Source organism: Gopherus evgoodei, chromosome 11 (assembly GCF_007399415.2).
Source record: "Gopherus evgoodei ecotype Sinaloan lineage chromosome 11, rGopEvg1_v1.p, whole genome shotgun sequence".
Taxonomy (NCBI): Eukaryota; Metazoa; Chordata; order Testudines; family Testudinidae; genus Gopherus; species Gopherus evgoodei.
The window spans coordinates 79,926,978-79,946,765 of record NC_044332.1 but is presented as its reverse complement, the minus strand read 5'-3'; the positions used below and the strand labels follow the sequence as shown (position 1 = coordinate 79,946,765).

The window sequence follows — 19,788 nt, the reverse complement described above, 5'->3', positions numbered from 1 at the left end:
CAGCTGTAACAACCAGCGCTGCAAAATTTTAGATGTAGACATGGCCTCAGTGAGCTTCTCCTGCCCAAAGAAGAGTTATTGCTGTCTTTGGTACCATCTAAAAGACAGGCCCCTGTGTTTGACATTCCTCCTACCACCTCTCCCCAGCTATGGGGAAAGAGGGAGGGTGTGAAATAAGGCTTTAATTTTAACATTTGAAATGCTGTTTTTTCTGGATCTTTAATAAAAGGCTCAAGGGATCTTTAGGGATGTGTTGGCCATAGTACTGAGCAGGCTGAAGTCTCTGCATAGAAACCCTGCACCTTACTCGATGGTGGACAGTGACTGGGTAATGTTAACCCCTTTAGCCCATATGTTCCATCTACACTGCTACAACAGTCCCCTTCTCAGCCCTGGAGCTATTGCAGGGCTGCTGCTGAGCACTGAGCTCCTCTGAGGGCCTGTGACATTATGAGTATAATATAACAACTCATTGAAAGATGACAGGGCCAGAGTTAATTAACTCATCTCACCGACTGACCTGACCCGTGGGTGAACCTTAAGGACTGGTTAGGAAGATATCTAAATGAATACAGCTTTGAAATGCAAGTCTGCATTGTTACAGGTGGAAGCACAGATGTTTGCTCAGGTCTTGTGATGTAAGCAAACAAGTCTTGTCTATTGCTATAGCTTTAATTCAAAGATCAGAAAAGGAATATTAACACTTATGATGATACTTGAGGGAAATAGTATTGTCTGTGTCTCTCTGAAGGTTGTGGTAACCTGTATCTAAACTGTTTAATGGATAAATTACTCTGTGCTAATTGCCAGGATGTTTGGAAGAAGAATTAAGCCTATTGTTTTCTCAGGCTAAAGGCTGCTGGAAATGTATAAGAACCCTGGGACACGATCCTAGTTCATCTCAGATCTGCTTTGGGTTTCAAGAAGGGGAAACCTTGAGCCATAAGGATTGAGATCCCCAGTCACTGACTGGAGTCACTCTGAATAAGGACATTGGACTGTAACCTGTGGACTATTTCTGAAAGGACTTTTGGCAACTACAAACTCATCTCTGCTGTGTATCTGAACCTCAAGAATTGAATTCAAGCCTGTATGTATATATCTTTTAACCAACACTCTCTCTCTTTCTTTTCAATAAATTTTAGCTTAGTTAATAAGAATTGACTATAGCGTATTTTGGGTAAGATCTAAGTTATAATTGGACCTGGGTGTGTGGCTGATCCTTGGGATTGGAAGAACCTTTTCTTTTATATGATGAAGTAAAATCTTCAGGCATCATCATCATCATATCTGACAGGTGTGCCTGGACGGAGGCCTGAGGCTGGGCACTTTAAGGGAATTGTGGTGTTTGGACTTCTAAGTAACCAGGGAGGTACTACAGAAGCTGTTTTGTGCTGGTTGGTAAATCTAAGTATTGGAATAACCACCAGCTTCTGGGGTTTGTTTGCCCCGTTTAGTTTGCAGTTCACCCTGATTGAGTGACCTCAGCTGGCCCCCACAGGCAGCACCATCACAGGGCCCCACAAGCTGAGGGGCCCTAGTTCAGCTGTATTGCTTGAGCAGCATGTGCACCTGTGATAGATGAAGGAACCTAACCATGAGTGTCCTTCTGCTTGCTCTAAGCAAGGGTCTCTCCATGGGGCGGCTCTGCACGCGCCCCAGCTCCCGGAGCTCTGCCCCACTAATAAAGCTTCGGCCGTACCTTATCGCTGCAGGAGAGACGGCCCCACCTGCACCATGGTCTCAGCATCCAATAGCTCCTCCTTCACTTCACACCTGCAGTGCCTGCTGCTGGCTGGGGGAAGGAGGGTGGGGCAAGAGCTCATCAGCAGCCCATCACATTCCTCCACTGCTGATGAACAGCTACTGCAGCCAATGGGAAGCTCAGGCTGATTGTGATGTCAAGGTTCTGTATTTATGAGGCCGCACACCCCAGCCTCAGCCCAACAGCAGTCTGGGCTGTGGTCCTCAGGGATATTAACCTAATCTAATTAACCTAACCTAAACCAACTTGAAGGGTGGCATTGAGGAGAAGGAAGTTACTCCTTCTCATGCTTTTTTAGCCTCTCTGCCCCTAGTAGAACGTCGGGCTCTGTGCAGCAGCAGATTCGCCACCTTCCTGTCTCTGCTAGCTGCCCCGAGTGGTCTGAGCAGCATGCTCCCCAGCTGTGGTTACGGCTCTTCCATCTATGGCACCCCCTCAGCTGTAGTATGCTTCTTTCCTCAGCGGATGCTTGTGATCTCCACCCATTACCATTTGTCAGGTCATGGCACCCAAGAGCGAAGGGGCCATGTCCTAGACCAGCCAGGTCCCTGAACAAAGACCTTCTATTACTAGCAAACGGGGTGGAATTGGGGTGAGAGTGAGGGCAACTATACACCACAGGGCTGGATGAATCCCTCAAAAGTTCATGTCAGACTTCTTAATACCGGGGGCTCTTCCCTTAAAAATTCTACCCCATCAGGAAAGTCATATTCAGAGGGGTATTGGCCAGACCCCACTGAAACTCTTTTGACATTAATACTTTAAAAGAAAAGAGTCCAGGGATTTTGCTGTTCTTTGCCTTTTTACTGAGTGCCACGTGTTTGTGCCCCCAAAGGAGAAAATCTCTGTTCCTGCAGACCTCATGAGGCGTCCCAAAGCCAGATCACATTCTGCAGCTCTTGTCAAGCTCATAAAACAGAGCTGAGAGGAGGAGCCTGCTCTTTTCCACATGGAAAATGTAATAACGACCCAGGCTGGGAGCTGCTCTCACCACTAGGTAACACTTTCTCAGATGGAGCCCAAGCAAGTCTGGGCAGAGAATGTGAAATGCTCGAAAGCAGTACAGGGGTGGGCTTCAGCTCGGCCTCTCTTCTGAGCTTTCACATACAGGGACTCAGGCAAGAACAAAATGCAAGGAGGGTCCTAGGCCACAGTGGGGCTGCTCTCTGGCAATACAAATAAATAATCGGAAGCCCAGGGCTACTTCGCACAGCTTGGGCACCTTAAAGATTGGAAAAAAAAAAAAGCTGAAGAAGGGGAAGAATCCTGCTGTCTTTTGCTGCTTGATTCCCCATCCTACAGTCTGAGCTGCCCCACTTGGGAGCAGCGCACAGAGTCTAGGCAGCATAACCAGAAGTGACACCAAGGAGCTTTTTCTGTTTGAAAATGTGGAAGTGACATCTCTACACCTCTGCATGTGATTTAGCCCTGGGCCAGCAGGTCCCTCTTGTCTGAGCTGGCAATGAGTGACTCCTGTTTACCGTGGCAGGGGCCTAGAGACAGGAATCTCCAGCTGTGGGAGGGTCGCAAAGGGGGGTGGGATCAGGAGGGAATGATATCACCCTGCCCTATCCATATTGCTAAATAGGAATGGGATCTTGTGGGTCCCAAATGGAAAAGCTTGAGATTCACTGCTCTTGAAAAATCTATCTAGGTATTTCTACAGCCCCCACTAATGCAGTATCTGAACCTCACAGTTGGGTCCATTCTGGTGTCAACACTTAAAAGGTTGTTGAAAAGGGGGGAAAGGGTTCAGAAAGAGCCCGAAGAACGAGCTGAGATCTGGGGAACCAACTTTCTAGGGAGAGACTAAAGAACTCAATCATTTTGATCAGCCACTCAACTTTTTTTGGCTTGATACTAGTCTATAGATAACCATACAGGGAGAAGGCCTCTGCTGTAGAGGTCTGCTACACTGCTGAAGAGCCAACAGCAGAACCAGATCTCATGGCTTAAAACTGAAGCTAGGTAAATTCCAGCTGCAAATGAGATGCACATGTTTTAAGACAATGATCTCAAACTGGGGGTTGGGACCCCTCTGGGGTTTGTGAGGATATTACATGGGGGGTCACAAGCCGTCCGCTTCCACCTCAAACCCTGCTTTGCCTCCAGCATTTATAATGGTTTTAAATATATACAAGTGTTTTTAAAGTATAAGGGGTGGTCGCACTCAGAGGCTTGCTGTGTGAAAGGGGTCACCAGTAAGACAGTTTGAGAGCCACTGTTTTAAGGAGAGGGATTACCTATGGGCCCAGCTTCCCAAGTAACGGGGCTGGTGGATTCTCTGCACCTGCGATGCAATTTGCAGTAAGGCAGAGTGCACGTTTAAAGCCCAACACCAGTGCGGGAATAGCTCCCTGCGGACGCTCTGTCCTTGCGGCACCAGCAGCGGGCAGAGAGCTGCCCGGGGTCAGGCAGGGACAAAGGACCCTGGAGTCCTGCATGGTGGCAGCTGTGTGACCCTATGGCCCTGCCCCTGCCCCCCATGGGAAGTTTGCCTTAGACTGTCTGACCCACAGGCCTGACTCTGCCCCACCTAGCAACCGCCCCTCCTAGCAACCAGCCGGAGCATAGAGACCCTGCCTAGAGCGCCATCTCCACCCCTCCCATGACCATAGAGATGTGGGTAGAGCGCCACCTGGCCTAGCACTGCCCCTCCCGTCGCTCCCTGGAGCCGCGGCCTGGCGGAGCGGCGCCCCCTGCAGCGGGGGCAGCGGTGCTGCTGCAGCCCTGGTCTGCTGGGGGGACACTGCCCCTCCCCACACACAGTGCTTCTGTGGGGGACCCAAGGGGGCTTTGGAGAGGGGCCTGGCCAGGCCCACAGGATGGGGGCGGGGGGCCCAGGGAGAGCCTGAGGAGAGGTGGGGTGGGAGGGGCTGAGGGAGGGGGCAGTGGGGGAGGGGTATGGCAGGGGAGCGAGGGGGTGGGGGCTGGGTGGAGCAGGCAAGGGGAGAGTCTGAGGAGAGGTGGGGTGGGAGGGGCTGAGGGAGGGGGCAGTGGGGGAGGGGTATGGCAGGGGAGTGAGGGGGTGGGGGCTGGGGGGGGCAGGCAAGGGGAGAGTCTGAGGACAGGTGGGGCGGCAGGGCCTGGGGGAGGGGTATGGCAGGGGAGTGAGGGGGTGGGGCAGGCAAGGGGAGAGCCTGAGGAGAGGTGGGGTGGGAGGGGCTGAGGGAGGGGGCAGTGCGGAGGGGTATGGCAGGGGAGTGAGGGGGTGGGGGCTGGGTGGGGCAGGCAAGGGGAGAGTCTGAGGACAGGTGGGGCGGCAGGGCCTGGGGGAGGGGTATGGTAGGGGAGCGAGGGGGTGGGGGCTGGGTGGAGCAGGCAAGGGGAGATGTGTGTATGGGAGCCGGGGCCCAGGCTTTGCCTCCACCGTCTGAGAGGGTGTGTGTGTTCTCCAGTGAGATAACAACCCCTGGAGGTAGCTAGGCGAGGCCAGCACTCTGCCCCGGCCTGGGGCTGGTTTGCTGCACCGCGTCTCCACTGTGGTTTTACTGCAGGATAACTAAGACCACACGTGTTAGCACTCCCACCGCAAACCAAACCATGTTAGTGACCCTGCAGTAAACCCACACCGCTCTGTCAGCAAAGCCAAGCCCAGAGTGTGGGGGGAGTGGTGGTGCCTGTGTGTACCGAGGGAGCGCGACCGAGGGAGCGCGACAGTGGGTGGGTAGATGCAGTCAGCGGTGGGTGTGAATGGAGGGGGCAGCGAGTAAGTGTGGATACAGCAGAGGGTGGGTTAGGCAGGTGGTGAGGGCTTGGGTCGCTGGGTGTGTTAGTGTGGAACAGGCAGTGGAAAAAGGAGGGGGGAACAAAAGGGGGAGGAGGAAGAGATGGGTGGGGGGGATCGGGGATGATTTTAAAAAAAGACAAGGTGAATTCAGCCTGGGGGAGGGGAAGGAAGTGGCAAAGCTGAGAGAAGAAAGTAGGTATTGAAGGTATCCAGAGTGGGAGAAAACAACACGCAGAAAGAAAGGACTAAGGGGAGAGTGAGAAAGTGTGTTTGTATGTGTGTGTGTCGAAGTTCTGATAAATCACTAAAAGTAATTGCAAATGGGAGATCACCCTATAGTGGATATGTTTCTAAGGGGAATTTTCAGTGACTGGTTCTTGGCCCAGTGCTCTTCAGCATCAGTGATCTGGCAGAAAATATTAAGTCACTGCTGGTAAAATTTGAAGATAGTACAACAATTAGTGGAGTGGTGAATAATTATGGGGACAGGTCAACTATGCAGACTGATCTGGATTGTTTAATAAGGTAGGTTCATTTGAACAAAGTGTACTTCAACACAGAATGTAGGTCGGACTTACAGAGTCATAGGACTGGAAGGGACCTCGTGAGGTCTCTAGTCCAGTCCCTGCACTCGTGGCAGGACTAAGTATTATCTAGACCATTCCTGACAGGTGTTGTCTAACCGGCTCTTAAAAATCTCCAGCGATGGAGATTCCACAACCTCCCTAGGCAATTTATTCCAGTGCTTAACCATTGCGACAGGAAGTTATAAGATGGGAGACAATATCTTGGAAGGCATTGACTGAAAAGGATTTACAGGTCAGTGGTTTGAGCATTGGCCTGCTAAACCCAAGTGAGTTCAATCTTTGAGGGGGCCATTTAGGGATTTGGGGCAAAAATCTATCTGGGGATTGGTCCTGCCTTGAGCAGGGGGTTGGACTAGATGACCTCCTGAGGTCCCTTCCAATCCTGATATTCTATGATAACCAACTGAACATGAGTGCCAGTGCAAGTCTGTAGCTAAGAGGGAATATGTGATCCTTGGATGTGTAAACCGGAGCCCATCCCCACGTAGGAGCAGGGAGATGGTAGTAAGTCTATCTACAGCATTAGTGAGACTGTTACCAGATACTGTATTTGGTTCTGGTGTCTACGCTTCACAAAGGTTGTTGACAAATTAGAAAGTTTGGAAAAGAGCTACAGGAATGATCTGTCTGAAGAACGTGCCTTGCAGTGAAAGAGACTAACTAAACTTATTTACTTTATCCAAGAGACGGTTCAGAGCTGAATTGAACATGGCCTATAAGCAACCTACCTGGGGAGAGATTTCGTACAGTAATTGGCTCTTTAATCTAGCAGCAAAGATCCAGTGCTTCGATGCTGAAGCTAGAACAATGTAAACTAGAAGGTGAACATGTTTAATACTGAGGGTTATTAAGCTTTAGAATAATCTGCTTAGGGACATGGTGGATTCTTCATCCCCAGAAGTCTTTAAATAAAGACTAGAGATCTGCTAAGGCTCACCAAGAAGTTAAAGGGCTCGATGCAGAAATTGCAGGAGAGACTCTCTGGCCTGTGTTATGCAGGATTTCAGACTGGATGATCATGATGGTCCTTTCTCTCCTTAACACCTCCAAATAAGTTATAGGAAGTAGAGTTTGAATTTTGCGGGCCGCTCACAAGTCATTGCAAGAGCTACTTTGATCACCCAGGCCTAGGCTCCTGGGGAGGTATTGGAGCTGGAGGAACCCTTCCTTCCTTCCTCAGGTGAGTGCAGAAGAGTCTGTTCAGTCCTGACTGTGGTGCAGACTGAGGGAGCGGCTGCATGTTCTCACTGGGACTGGCCTACAACTCCAGCTGTCTCAGCTCTGTGCTTCCTGCCCATCCAGCTGCCTTTCTGCCCATTCCAGCCTTTCCACATGACTGGCACACTGGGCCCTACTATGGGGACCCCGAGTTCACTTCCCCACTGGGCCCATATCCTTACATTCACCTTGAAGTGAGACTTCAGGGGACGCACTTTCTTTTAGGGGAAATTATATGTGCAATTGCAAATTGGACTTTAGGGAAATCTGATGTTTACTTAATATATTGGGTGTCTATCCAGATTCCAGCGTGAAGGGTACATTAGAAATGCATGTCATAAACTAGTACATATTCTTAGATAATAAACATGCATCTCTGGCAAGATCTACCTTGCTCAGCTTCTGCTTCCTCAATAGTAAATTGCCATGGCCATAAAAGATGACAGTCAAAAATAAAAACCACAACTGTCTTCTGCCCAACTAACCTCACTGCCACAACAAAGGCTTAAGTAGGATTCAAAAAGGATTAGACATTTATCTGGATAATGAGAACATCAATGGCTACATGCAGATAGGGTTAAAACAAGAGTGATATCAACTGCCCTGCATCAGAACATAAGCCAAGCACCAAGTGATGGGTGGGGTCAGGCAGAAACTTCCTCTATGTGGGTGTAGTAAGATGAGGCCCTGAAACATAAACCCTTATATCAAAGACCCGGTATTAGACCTAAAGCCTGAACTAAAGTCATGATCAAGACTTTGCTAACATAAAGCAAAGTGAAGCTGTGAGCCAGAGGCAGGCCCTGCTCACAGAAGCTGGTAAGGAAAGGGCTGATGTTGCAAAACTACACATACCTAAGAGGTACTGGTCACTAGAGATATAAACATGTGCCAGCATGGCACCAAGAACACTCTGATACTGGCACATTCCACACATAACAAGGAACAGGCTGACCCATCCTAAAGACAGGCAAAAGGGTAATAGGGTGGCTAGAGCTGTTTTGTTCAAACCAGTATGTACAAGGTGAGAGGCGGCACCTTACTGCATGGAGGGGCTGCACCTCAACACGTCAGGAGTAACGTGTAACTTGTTTGTACTCGTGTATAAGAATGCGTCCCTGAGTGGATGTCTTTGTCTGGCCTAGGAGGCAGTGGTAAATCCTGCCACTGACTGAGTCAGTCCATTGCCAGGGAGCATGTATGTACTAGCAGAACTGTAGACATCTGATCCGGGGAGCTAGAGACTGTGTTTCGTTTGGCAATAAACCTGGCCGGGTGCCTTCGTACCTTATTGGAGTCTGTGGTCATTGGGCGGCTCCCTCGAGATCTGCTGTGCCAGCGATCTGCAGAACTGGGGCAGCACACAGAGAGAACCACACGCACGCAGCCGACTGTTATCAGCATTGAACAGAGCAGAACACCGCACCGGTGACATCTGATGACAGTGGGCATCTTGTACCACAACTGGCCATTAGGTGTCTCTGAAGCAGCTGGTATTAGCCACTGTCCGAGACAGGACTTGGAGCCTGGACTGCATAGATCTGGCTGGCACAGCGGTTCCTGTCCTCCTCCTCTTCATATCAGTGCCCTCGCGGCCCTCCAAAGACCTCCCCTTTTCCCAAGCTCCTCCATCCACCACCTCCTTCGTGCCCTTCCACTGTAACATTCACCCGCCTTTCTCCCCCCCCCTCGCCCCATCTTCCACCAGGCACCCTACTGATGCCACTCGTTCCCGGCCCCTCTGCCGGCTCCTCTCTTCGATCCTTGGATTGAGCCAGAGTGTGTTGGTACAACACAGCAGCACCTCTCTCAGACTTGGCTCCAGAACCTGACTGGTCTTTGACAAGAATTAAGTCTCTAGTGATGGCTGTGATGAAAACTTTAAAATTGTGACCTGTGTGTACACAATGCAGAGATGAGCCGGCAACAATAGCTGAGACGTGTCAACGGCAGGGGAGTGCGAGCTCGGAGGCCCAGGTGTGATGATATAAGTGTCACTGTGAATTATTTCCTCACAGGTCACTGGGAGTGACCTCTCACTTGACTGTCACATGAACAGATGTTGGGCAGGTGCCTCCACTTTCTCTTCCCCCTAGTCAAGAAAAAGACTAGCGGAGTCTGCGGACGTATTCAAACCCCTCCATGGGGAGCTGGGGCAAAGAGCCCCCTGGGCCTCAGACAGGCACAGTCATAGTCTGAGCAGCTGTGCTCTCCACGTCTCATTCAGGTACCTGAGGGGGGCAGAGCGTGAGAGCACTGCCACTGTCCCCTCCTCCAGAGTGACCCCTGCTGCCTCACTACCCTTGGGGCCTGCTGGCACCATGGTCACTGTCCTTCCTTTATTCCTCCTCCGACCCCCTCAAATCTGCCATTGTCCAGCCTCTTTTAGAGATGCCTCCCCATGGCCCTCCACACCTCTAGCCTCCCCCTACTTCTGCCCTTCCCTTCCTTGGAAAGTAGATCTCCCTCCTCTTTGCAGTCACCTCTCTGGCTGGCCTGTTCTCAGTCTGCACTTTGTTCAGTGCATAGCACAGAGCCAGCTTCTGTCCCATACTTAGCAACCTGTCTCTTCCTGCTGAAGAAGGCTTCTGCCTCCTCTTTCTCTGCTCCCAGTGCAAAACTTCAGCCAGCCGGGCCTGCTAACCGCAGCACCTCTGTAGTGAATAACGAACCCCAGCTTGCCTTTCCCCCGAGATTCCTTGTCACGGGGTGCACCAGACCTTCATGCTGGGAGCCCTGTGGTCCCACCACACTGCGCCCCAGGATGGAGTAGCAGAGGAGGTCCTCCAGGCCTGCCTAGAGAGGCTGCCTAGAAGCAGCTAATCAGAGCCCAACAGGCTCAGATAAAAGGCACTGCAGGGGTGAGGTGCTCAGTTTCTGGCTGGGGGTATGTTCTGGCTACAGGAGCATCATAGTCTGCATTAGCTAAACCTCAGCTCAGAGCTAGAGCTCTAGCCGTAAGATAGGTAGAGAGACCAGGTGGGACAAGGCCCAGGAAATGTGGCAGCAACTATTAAAGGCAGCAGCATGTGGCTGCTGCTTACAGGGTTCCTGTGTTGGGACCTGGAGAAGTGGGTGGGCCTGGGACCCCCTCACTAGCCGGTGGGGAAGTGGCCTCAGTCCTGAAAAGGGGACAAGACTCTCTACTAAAAGACTGAGAAAGGGGCTGGAATTCAAGCCGGCCCAGAGATTGGGCTGAAGTCTCTGGTGAGAGCCAACCTTTTGTTGAGCTTTGTCACCCCAGAAAGGGTTCGTTCATTCGTCTATTGACTGCGTGACCTAGCTGGAAGGCTGAGCCACTGAAGACCCACCGCATAAGGCCAACAATGTACAGGGGACGCCAGGAGCCAGGAAAAGGGGGTTGCTGAGTCATACTTTGTCAGTGCCTCCTTTCAGCTGGGTGAGTGCCCCGTCACACTCCCCCTCCGTGGGGTGCACCACACAGCTCAGTTCTTTCCCCCTTCTCTCTGCTCTGCCTGTTGCTAACTCTTACACGGATTATACTCAGCTGTACAGACTGTCCAATGCCTTGAATGCCACATCCTTAGCTGCCATTACTGTCTAGATCGACCAGGTCAACAGAGCTACAGCTCATTGTTCTTCAGATAAATGCTGACATTTCCTGGTGCTTAGCTAACAGCTGTGAAGCCCCCTAGAAATATGACAGATGTGTCTTGCTGATAGAAACGCTTATTTTGGGTGGGAGGAACATGCTTAGACACAACTTCCTCTGCCCTGCTTCATTCCTTGGCTCAGACAATCCATTGGCTTCCAGCATCCATAACCTTTGCGTCTCCCTGGAACATTTCCTCCCCTCCACCCTCATCTCAGATCTGTCAGTCACCCCATCACCTGCACTTTGCCCTGTGGCCCCTGCTTCAGTGCCTCCTCCCCTAAGATCCCCATGGAGGCTTTCAGCCCAGCTCATCTTGACCTGCCTCTTGGCTGTTTACTTATACAAAGAACACACAAAACACCAGTCTGATCTGCAGAGAACTCCTTCACCTCCCCAGTCATTTCAGGATTCAGTTCTTATTGCCTTCCTCAGATTTATAACCCAGGACAGAGACACCCAGGAAAGGAACCAGCCTCCTCTCCTGTCCAGTGCCCTCAGATCCACTGTTTCCTGAAGAGTTTCCCACAGAATGTCCCCACACTGATGCTCACACCAGCCAACTTGGCATTCAGGTCATACCCTATGCCAAAGGAAGCTGTGTGCCCTCTTTATCCCCAAAGCCTGCCAGGCCAGAAGCCACCTGCCTGTGGCTATTTAAAGGCAGTGGGTGTGGGGAGCAGGGGAGCGTGTACAGAGCTTCAGGGCTAATCCATCTAGAACCAGTTCTCATCAACAGTAGAACCTCAGAGTTAGGAACCCCAGAGTTACAAACTGGCCAAGCACACTCCTCATTTGGAACCGGAAGAACGGGCTCGGGTGGCAGCAGAGACACACACAAAAAAGGCAAATACAGTACAGTGCTGTGTTAAATGTATACAACTAAAAAAATGAAGGATCCGTTAAAAAGAGATTTGACAAGGTAAGGAAACTGTTTCTGTGCTTGTTTCATTTAAAATAAGATGGTTCAAAGCAGCATTTTTCATCTGCACAGTAAAGTTTCAAAGCTGTATTAAGTCAGTTTTCAGTTGTAAACTTTGGAAAGAACAGCCCTGACTTTTTGTTCAGAGTTAGGAACAACCTCTACTCCCGAAGTGTTCGTAACACTGAGTTTTACTGTAATCGTGGCTCAAAGTAATGTCTCCCTCTCTCCTTCCCCGGCTGCCTTGTGCACGCGCCTCCCTTTCTCTTCCCTGGGCACCCCTCAAAGAGAGCCAAACCAGAGCCCTGAGCCACAGCAGTGGGGGCTGCAACCTCCTGACAGCACCAGAGGAGCCAGGGGCTCTCTGGGCTCTTATACGCCCCTGTCACCTTAGTGTGTGAGCAGCGAGCAGGACCACATCCTCCTGTCTGTAGTGTCCACAACAGGTGCATGGTATGAATATGCAGCTGAACCATGTGCCAGTGCCTAAGCATGCTAATGCCCAGGACATCACTGGGCCTCTGGAGGCCAGAAAGGCCCTGGGAACTCTGCTCCTGTCCCTGCCTAAGCAGCTCCTCAGCGCCTGACTTCTCAGTGAATGATAAAGACAGACGGAGAGCCCTGGTCCTGTCCTTTATTGAACAGCGGCTTGCCCACAGGCCAATGCCCCTAGGAAACCTCTTTCCCAGTGGGTCCCAGCATTCACAGCATTCTCCCTTCCCTGGGGTGAAGCTGGTTATGGGAACAGCTGGAATCAGAGGACGAAACATCAGGACTGCTTCTGTCTGGGAGCTGGCTTGTTCCACCCCGGGACTGACTGATTATATCTGGGAGTGGACTCATTTTGCAGGGCAGCTGATTCACCCCACTCTGGAGCTGACTGATTGCATCCAAGAGCTGGCTTGTTCCACTGGGCAACTTATTCATCCCATCCCATATCCATCTCGTTCCACCCTGGAGCCAGCTGCTTTTGCCCAAGGGTGGAGTTGTATGACACTGGAGCTGGCCTGCCTGACCCTGGAGCTGGCCTGGCCTGCCCAGGGGTTGGCTTGGCCACCTAGGCAAATGTATGGTTTCCCCCAGGACTTGTCTCTTTCCATCTAGCAGATGATTTGTTCCTCTTGGGAATGTCCTTGTTACACTTGGCAGTGGACTATCTCCCACCAGAAGCGTCATGCGCGTTAGACATGCTGTCCCAAAGTATTGGTCCTGCAACCTCTTCTCCGTCCCAGCCGGGACCTGACTTGTATCTGGCTGCCAATTCATTCCACCCAGTAGCAACCATCGTCCACTTTGTGGGAGACTCTTCCAATCATCAGGTAGTTCATTCCACCCGGGATCCAGCTCCACACACCCAGCAGCCGACTCTAGCCGCCCGACCTCTGCTCTGTGGCATCTGTCATGCGACTGGTTCCTCCCATCTGGTAACCCCTTGTATCTGGGAGCTAACTGGAGTTTGGCACGCAACTCTTTCCTCCCAGCATGCAATTCACTCCTTCCGGCATGCATCTCAGCTCCCAGATATGGCTCATACCTGCTCTCTCTGGCCTGCGGAGCACTCTCCCCAGTCCTCAGTGTGCTCCTTTCAGCCTGTGATTTGCTCTCCCTGGCCGGTGCTGCGGTTCCCTTGGCTGGTGGTATGCTGCTTCCCTCCTGTGGTAAGCTTCGCCTGGCTTGTGACCTGCTTTTCCCAGCCAGCAGCTTGTCACCAGAGGCTGACTTGTATCTGGTTCTGGGGTGTGGCTTCTTTTGCCTCTGACGAGATGTGTGAGGCCCAGGGCGAGGGTCCCTAGGCCCAGCATGAGATTCAGTGCCTGCTGCTCTTTTGTATGTCTTGTCAACAGCCACCCCTGCAAGAATTGACCCTCATCAGTATTCACAGAAGAGACAACTCAGGCACCTCTCCTGCTATAGATCAGCAGCCATGAGCCTGGGCTCAGCCCCCCACAAGAAAAGTGTCTAGCACAGTAACCAGAGGCCCAGCTTGAAATGCCCCATCCCCAGGACTGCCAACCACCAGAGATCCAAATCACGAGTCAGGCCCCCAAAATCATGAGATTGGGCCCCCAAAGCTGGTTCTGTTTTTAAAAGATGATATTGTTTTTTAGTCTGTCCGTTGAACTCCCCCTGGCCAGCCCCAACGTGCAGGCTTATGGTTACTGTTAACCACTCTCCCAAATGGATGGCACCCATCACATCTCACCCCCACAGCTGCCTGTCCCCTGTCCCGCAATTAATTCTGCCCCCAACATCCAAACAATTCTCCCCCCAGTCCCTGCATCAGTTCTGCCCCCATGTAAGTTCTGCCTGTCCCCTAGCCCCCACCCTCCCCATCTGTTCTGCAGCTCCCTCAGTTCAGCCCTCCAACCTCACCTCTGCTGCTCCTCTGGTTCTTCACCTCCCCAGCCCCAGGCATGGAGGCTGCCACAGGGTCTCCCAAGTTGGGGCAGTCCCGGGGTCTCATCACCCCTTCCCAGGCCAAGTGTGGAGGGGAGGAGGGAGCAGAGGCGCATCCCGTCCCTGTTGCTCACAGGAGGGGAGGAGGGAGTGGAGCTGCTCCCCTCTTCTCACCACGAGAAAGCCCTTGGGTTACTGAAGGGAGAGGGCTGGGGGAGAGAGAGCTCTTCCTGGAGCAGCTGTCATTGGCTGCTTTGCTCCAGGAGGCTGCTGGTGGGGCAGGCAGCTAACAAGAGGGCTATTTGCCAGAGGGCTGGCACATCTTGTGCCATCGCAAGATTGGGCTCAAGGCCAAATCCTGCCACTTGGCGGGCCGGGGGGAGGCGGGGTGGGAATTGCGAGCAGTGGCACCACTGCATCCTCTGCTGGGAACCACCCAGCACCCAGGCTCGCCGCACAGCTGGGCCTTCGCTCAGCAGCAGTGACCTTATGGCAGTGTGTGCAGAGTCTGGGTCCAAGAGACTCAGTGAGCAGTGGCTGAATGCACGGGCCCTTTGGCACTGGCAGCTGGGTTCGAGGGCTCAGCTCTAGAGCTGAGGACACTACAGCCTAGGATACAGGCTGGAGTGATTTCAGTCATTGACTTCAATCACATGATTTAAAAACCTCGCACTGTCCCTCCTGGTAGTGTGACAGGCTGTTCACCCCACACTTGCCCTGAAGGGGTTAGCAGAGGACGGATGGACCAATTCACCTATTAGGCCAGTGGTCCCCAACGCGGTGCCCACCGGGGCACCTATGTGCGCCCGCATACTGGCCGGCGGACGAGCATCCGCCGAAATGCCACCGACAAGCGGCGTCATTCAGCAGCGACGCCTCTGGATGACACTGCTTGTCGGCAGCGTTTCGGCGTCGATGCCTATTGACATTGCTGCTTCTCGGTGGCATTTCGGTGGATGCTCATCTGCCGGCCACAGTCTGCGGTGGCTCGTCATCTGGCGCCTGCCAGACGAAAAAGATTAGGGACCACTGTCTTAGGTTGAAGGCTGGGAGAATTAAACTGAGAGGGAAGCCCTAATTGGGGGAAGCTCTTCTGTGTGGAAACAGGCAGGGCGTCTATAAAGCCAGGGAGCTGAGAGCAGAGTGGGGTGCAGTCGCTCCCTGGGGGAAGGGAGGTGCGCTTATACTCTGGTATTACCATATCCCATCGATTAGCCTCATTCCACCAGGTTTCTGCAATGCCTATCACATCAATATCATGTAGTGCTAGGCTCTCTAGCTCACCCATCTTAGTATGCAGACTTCTAGCATTTGTATATAAGCACTTAGACGCCTTGTCAATATTTAGTTGCTTGCCTTCATGTGTTGTATTTAAATGGGACTCTTCTACATTTGACTGTTCCCCTGCCTGCACATTACCAACTTCTTTCCTCTCCTGTGTATTAGGATATAGAGTCCTGCCTTTAATACATTCATCCCTAAGGGATGTGTCTATGGTTTTCTGCACCTGTCGCCTTTCCCCCAGCCCTTAATTTAAAAAATCCTCTACAATCTTTTAAATTTTATGCACCAGCAGTCTGCTTCCATTTTGGTTCTAGGGGAGCTCATCCCTCGTGTATAGGCCACTTCTCCCACCAAAGGTTTCCCTCTTCCTAATAAACCCAGACCTACACCACTGTCTCATCCACGCACTTCGAGTGTTTGAGTTGTGCTACTCTCAAAGTGCAGATGTTGAGACCCTGGCCCTGTCATTTCTTGCATAGATGAGGACTTCAGGTGTGAACTTCTTAGTAGAAAAAAATTTCTGTGGAAAAATCTAAAACCCTAGTAACAATTAGGAAACTAATTAAAGAGCCAGTCCAAAACATCCACTTAGCAATCTCAGACTATGAAACAGGAAGAAAGTAATGTCCTAGCAACATGTGAACAGAACAGCTGAGTGAAATTGTTTTTTAAAAAATCATGACTTAAATTGGAAAGAAGAATATATTTTAATCATGTTTTTTATCTACTGTGTTCGGAGGTCTGAGCCCTGCCCTCCTTGGGAAAGGAGACACCCATCCAGGAAGCATTCAGGCAGATAGACTCAGAATGTGCTGCTTACACACCCCGTCAGCCAGCTTGGCTCCCCTTCTATGTGTTTATTTGTACACAAGGAAACAAAGTAGCATGCAACAAACTAGCATTGCTGCACAGCTAGAACTGAGAACTCAGCCCTGGGAATTCAGGGAGGGCAGAGATAAGGTGAAAGCTCAGCCTCAGCTCTTCTCATTCTTAAGTGCTAACATAAATATTTTTTATTGGAAACCTATGTTAAATCGTGCCATGCTACAGAAAATCTGGACATGCAGGGTGAAGGCTCCCAAACCACTTTAACTCTGCCCTTACAAGCCCAGCCCTCTCCATGACAGCCATAGGCCTGCACACTGTACATCTTCATCAACAGAATCAGCCACCTCCCATACTACACAGTCCCATATGCCACATACTGTCATGTTCCTTCCTACCCACCCACCACTCTGTATGTGCCGTCTACTTGACCAGAGACCAGCCACTAATTGTCCTTCTTTAGCAAGGCAACAACGCCACCATCTCCTGCCTTACACTTTGTAATACACCAGGTATTCTTGACTTACATCACAGAGTATCCGGGGTTTAATATGGTCCTTACCCGTGATAAAGAAATAGTGTGTCCTGGTTGACACATCTGCTTTACTCTGAGGGAGTGGAGCAGACAGAAGGTGGGAGGATGGGGGCAGAGTCAAGGTTAATTCCATATTTTAACTGCACTTTCACCCTTTCCAATATTTGGGTTTTCTTAAGTGTAACTAACTTTGAATTTCCTGCTGGAATGTTTTTTATTTTTTGTTTTTGTTTTTCAAATATTTCCCCTGTGACATGGAGCACTGTGGGTAACCTTTCCTCTTGCCTGAATCCTCTTTTACTTCTATACAATGTTCATAGAGAAGATCTGAATGGTTGGCCTTTTGGGTTGTTGGGTTTGTTTTAGCGTTGTGAGGCTTGATTTTGTTTGTTTGCTTTTTACTTTAGAAGTATCAGGATTGTGAAACCAGGTCTTCTATGCGTGTGTGCCTGATGACTTCCAGGAGGTCTTTTTGTCATCTCTCATACTAAACAGCCCTACAAGCCTTAGCCGAGAGTTTCAAACAAGGCTAGTGATTTTTAGAAACCTAAGTTCTTGGGTGCCCAACTTGAGACCCCTTCAAGGGTCCCTGATTTCCATGGAATAGGGGTTCAGCGCTCTTTTTGACAATCAGCTCCCTTTCAACTGTCTCAAGTTTGGCACCCAACAACCAAGGTTCCCAAAATGACCCGTCGCTTTTGAAAACCTTGGCCTTTGCTCCTTACCATTAACACAAACAGATTTCAGCTTCCCGTCTCCTTCAACATCTGCCCACTCCTGCCTATTCGCCATGGTCCTGGGAAACAGACAGCAGAGTTACCCAGGCAAAAGAGGGGCAGCACCCGTTAGGATACACATTTCCCCCCAAACACACACCCACAATTGGCAGATGTTATCTTTACAAAGCAAGTCAGTGCACATGGCTCAGTTCAATAAACAGTCCTAGTGCCTCATGGTGCAGAGAATTCTTGCCACTTGAGACCCGATCTTGCCCCTGCAAGTTTGTTCAAAATGCTGCTTCCACGAACCTCATACTGTTCTGATGCTGTGTCCTCCCAGCTCGCTGCATCCATTGGCCCCCCCATCTGGCACAGCCCGAAACACAAATTACTAGCAATTGCCTGGCCCATCACACTGACCACTGCCGCCACCTCGTCCTTTTCCAGAAGCCGGCAGACGAATTCATTTTTCTACAACATCAATTTCAGGCTGCTTGGCCTTGCCTGAGGCCTTTCAAAGCTTCGCCCTGCCCTATCTGTCAACTCTTGCACATTATTGACATATTGACCCCCACCTCGCTCTCTCTACTAGTCCAGATGTCCCTCAAGCACCTCCAGGTCTTCTCTCATTCTGCCCTTTTATGCATGACCGCTTCCCATGAAGATTTATCAGGCCGTTGCATTGCACTTCTTCTTCAAATCCCCCCGTAAACTCTCCTCCGCTGGGGGGCTTGCAAAGGGCTTGGGCAGTTGGTGTGCTCGACTGCTGTTCATTATATCAAACTGTTCTCTCTCCTCCTTCCTGTTTGTTCATCTTCTCTGCTGTCTCTCCTCCTGTGCTTACCTTGGACAGCTTTTTTCCTGTCACGTGCATGCGGAGTCTAGCGCGATGGTGCTATAATGTGTGTTGTCACAGGATAAACAATCAACAACAATAATAGCAGGAACTGTAGACTCCGTGCTGAAGAGGTGTCCACGAATGGAAGCTGATGGCCCCGCCTTACCTTTTTGTTGTGATGCATTTGCCATTGATGAACTTGGCAGAGGTGGAAGAGACGCAGAAGCCTTCTCCCAAGTTGAGGGATACAACTGAAAAACAGGATGGCAAACTAACTGCAGGGAGCTTCCAGTCAGGGCCAGGCCCCGAATGGCCCAGCTGGATCCCAGGAGGTTCCCTTAGCCAGGAGCATAAGGGGAGGGAACAGGTCAGCAAGGGGATGAGCTACAAGGCAGGAGTGAAAGAAAAATGTTCTTCCAGGATCCAGAGGGAGAATGTCCTTATGAGACATCAGAGCTGATCCAAGCAGCGAAGAGACATGGGCTACACAGAGAGCAGGACTGGGTCGGACTGGGGGGAGGACTGACTGTGGAGGAAAAGTGCGGAGAGCTGGGCTGAAGAGAGGAGAGAGCCTGGATGGACGGGAGAGGAGATCAGGTCTGGACAGGGGAGACTCCAGAGAGCAGATTTAGCAAGGTGGGTGTGTCTGAGAGAAGATTGCAGCGGCTCAGGTGAGGAGCAGGGAGGACGGAGAGCAAGAGGGCAGGAACGGTGCTCTGGAGGAGTGGAGCCGATTGACAAGGAGGGGTCAGGTGCCCGGTGGTGAATGGTATGATGAGATCAGGTAGGGCACATCCTTCCCTTTGGACAGAGAAGGAATCGTCTGCACACTTGGGTGTGGCCAATGAACAGTTCAGTAATCCATCCCTCCTGCCTCGTGCTCAGGCCAGACAGGCCCAGCTACAGTGTCAGCCAGACACCCTCTCCCCTTTCCTACTGTCCCTCATCTCCATGGCAGTGTTTCCAGCTGGCCTTATCTCTCTGCCCCCTATTGTTCCTCAGGCCTGGGCATCTCCTGCCCCACACCCATTAGCTTTTCAGTATGATTTTTAGTGTGCCCTGTCACACCCTAGGGAGCAGTCCTGGGTGGCTAGTATTCCGGATGCTGCTAAAGTCCAGGGACAGTTCCTGCATTGAGCCCAGTAACTTCCTGCGGAATGTCAGCACATCCAGTCCTGGGTTCAAGCCCCCCCATGAGGGAATATTTCCCACGCCCCTTGGCAAGCTGCTCCAGTGACTGACTACCTTCGCTGGCCAACATTTTGCTCTTAAATCTGAATGTAGCTAACTGAACTCCAAGCCACTGGATTTTGTTATGCCTCTTCCTGCTACAGGAACGAGCCCTGAAGTATCAC

The 19,788-nt window shown here is 51.2% G+C and overlaps 1 protein-coding gene across 1 annotated transcript in view; it reads right to left on the bottom strand.

Moving 5' to 3' along the window:
• The window catches only part of LOC115659871 (dnaJ homolog subfamily B member 2-like), a 47,614-nt gene extending 28,907 nt beyond the window's left edge, over positions 1 to 18,707 (bottom strand). The window contains exons 1-3 of the mRNA XM_030580601.1: positions 17,757 to 18,707; positions 17,602 to 17,672; positions 13,370 to 13,685 (exon numbers count right to left, since the gene is read on the bottom strand). Of these exons, the coding sequence (XP_030436461.1) occupies positions 13,370 to 13,685; positions 17,602 to 17,672; positions 17,757 to 17,797 (428 nt within the window). The 5' untranslated portion in view covers positions 17,798 to 18,707. The remainder of the gene's footprint in view (positions 1 to 13,369; positions 13,686 to 17,601; positions 17,673 to 17,756) is intronic.
• Positions 18,708 to 19,788: the final 1,081 nt, after the last annotated feature.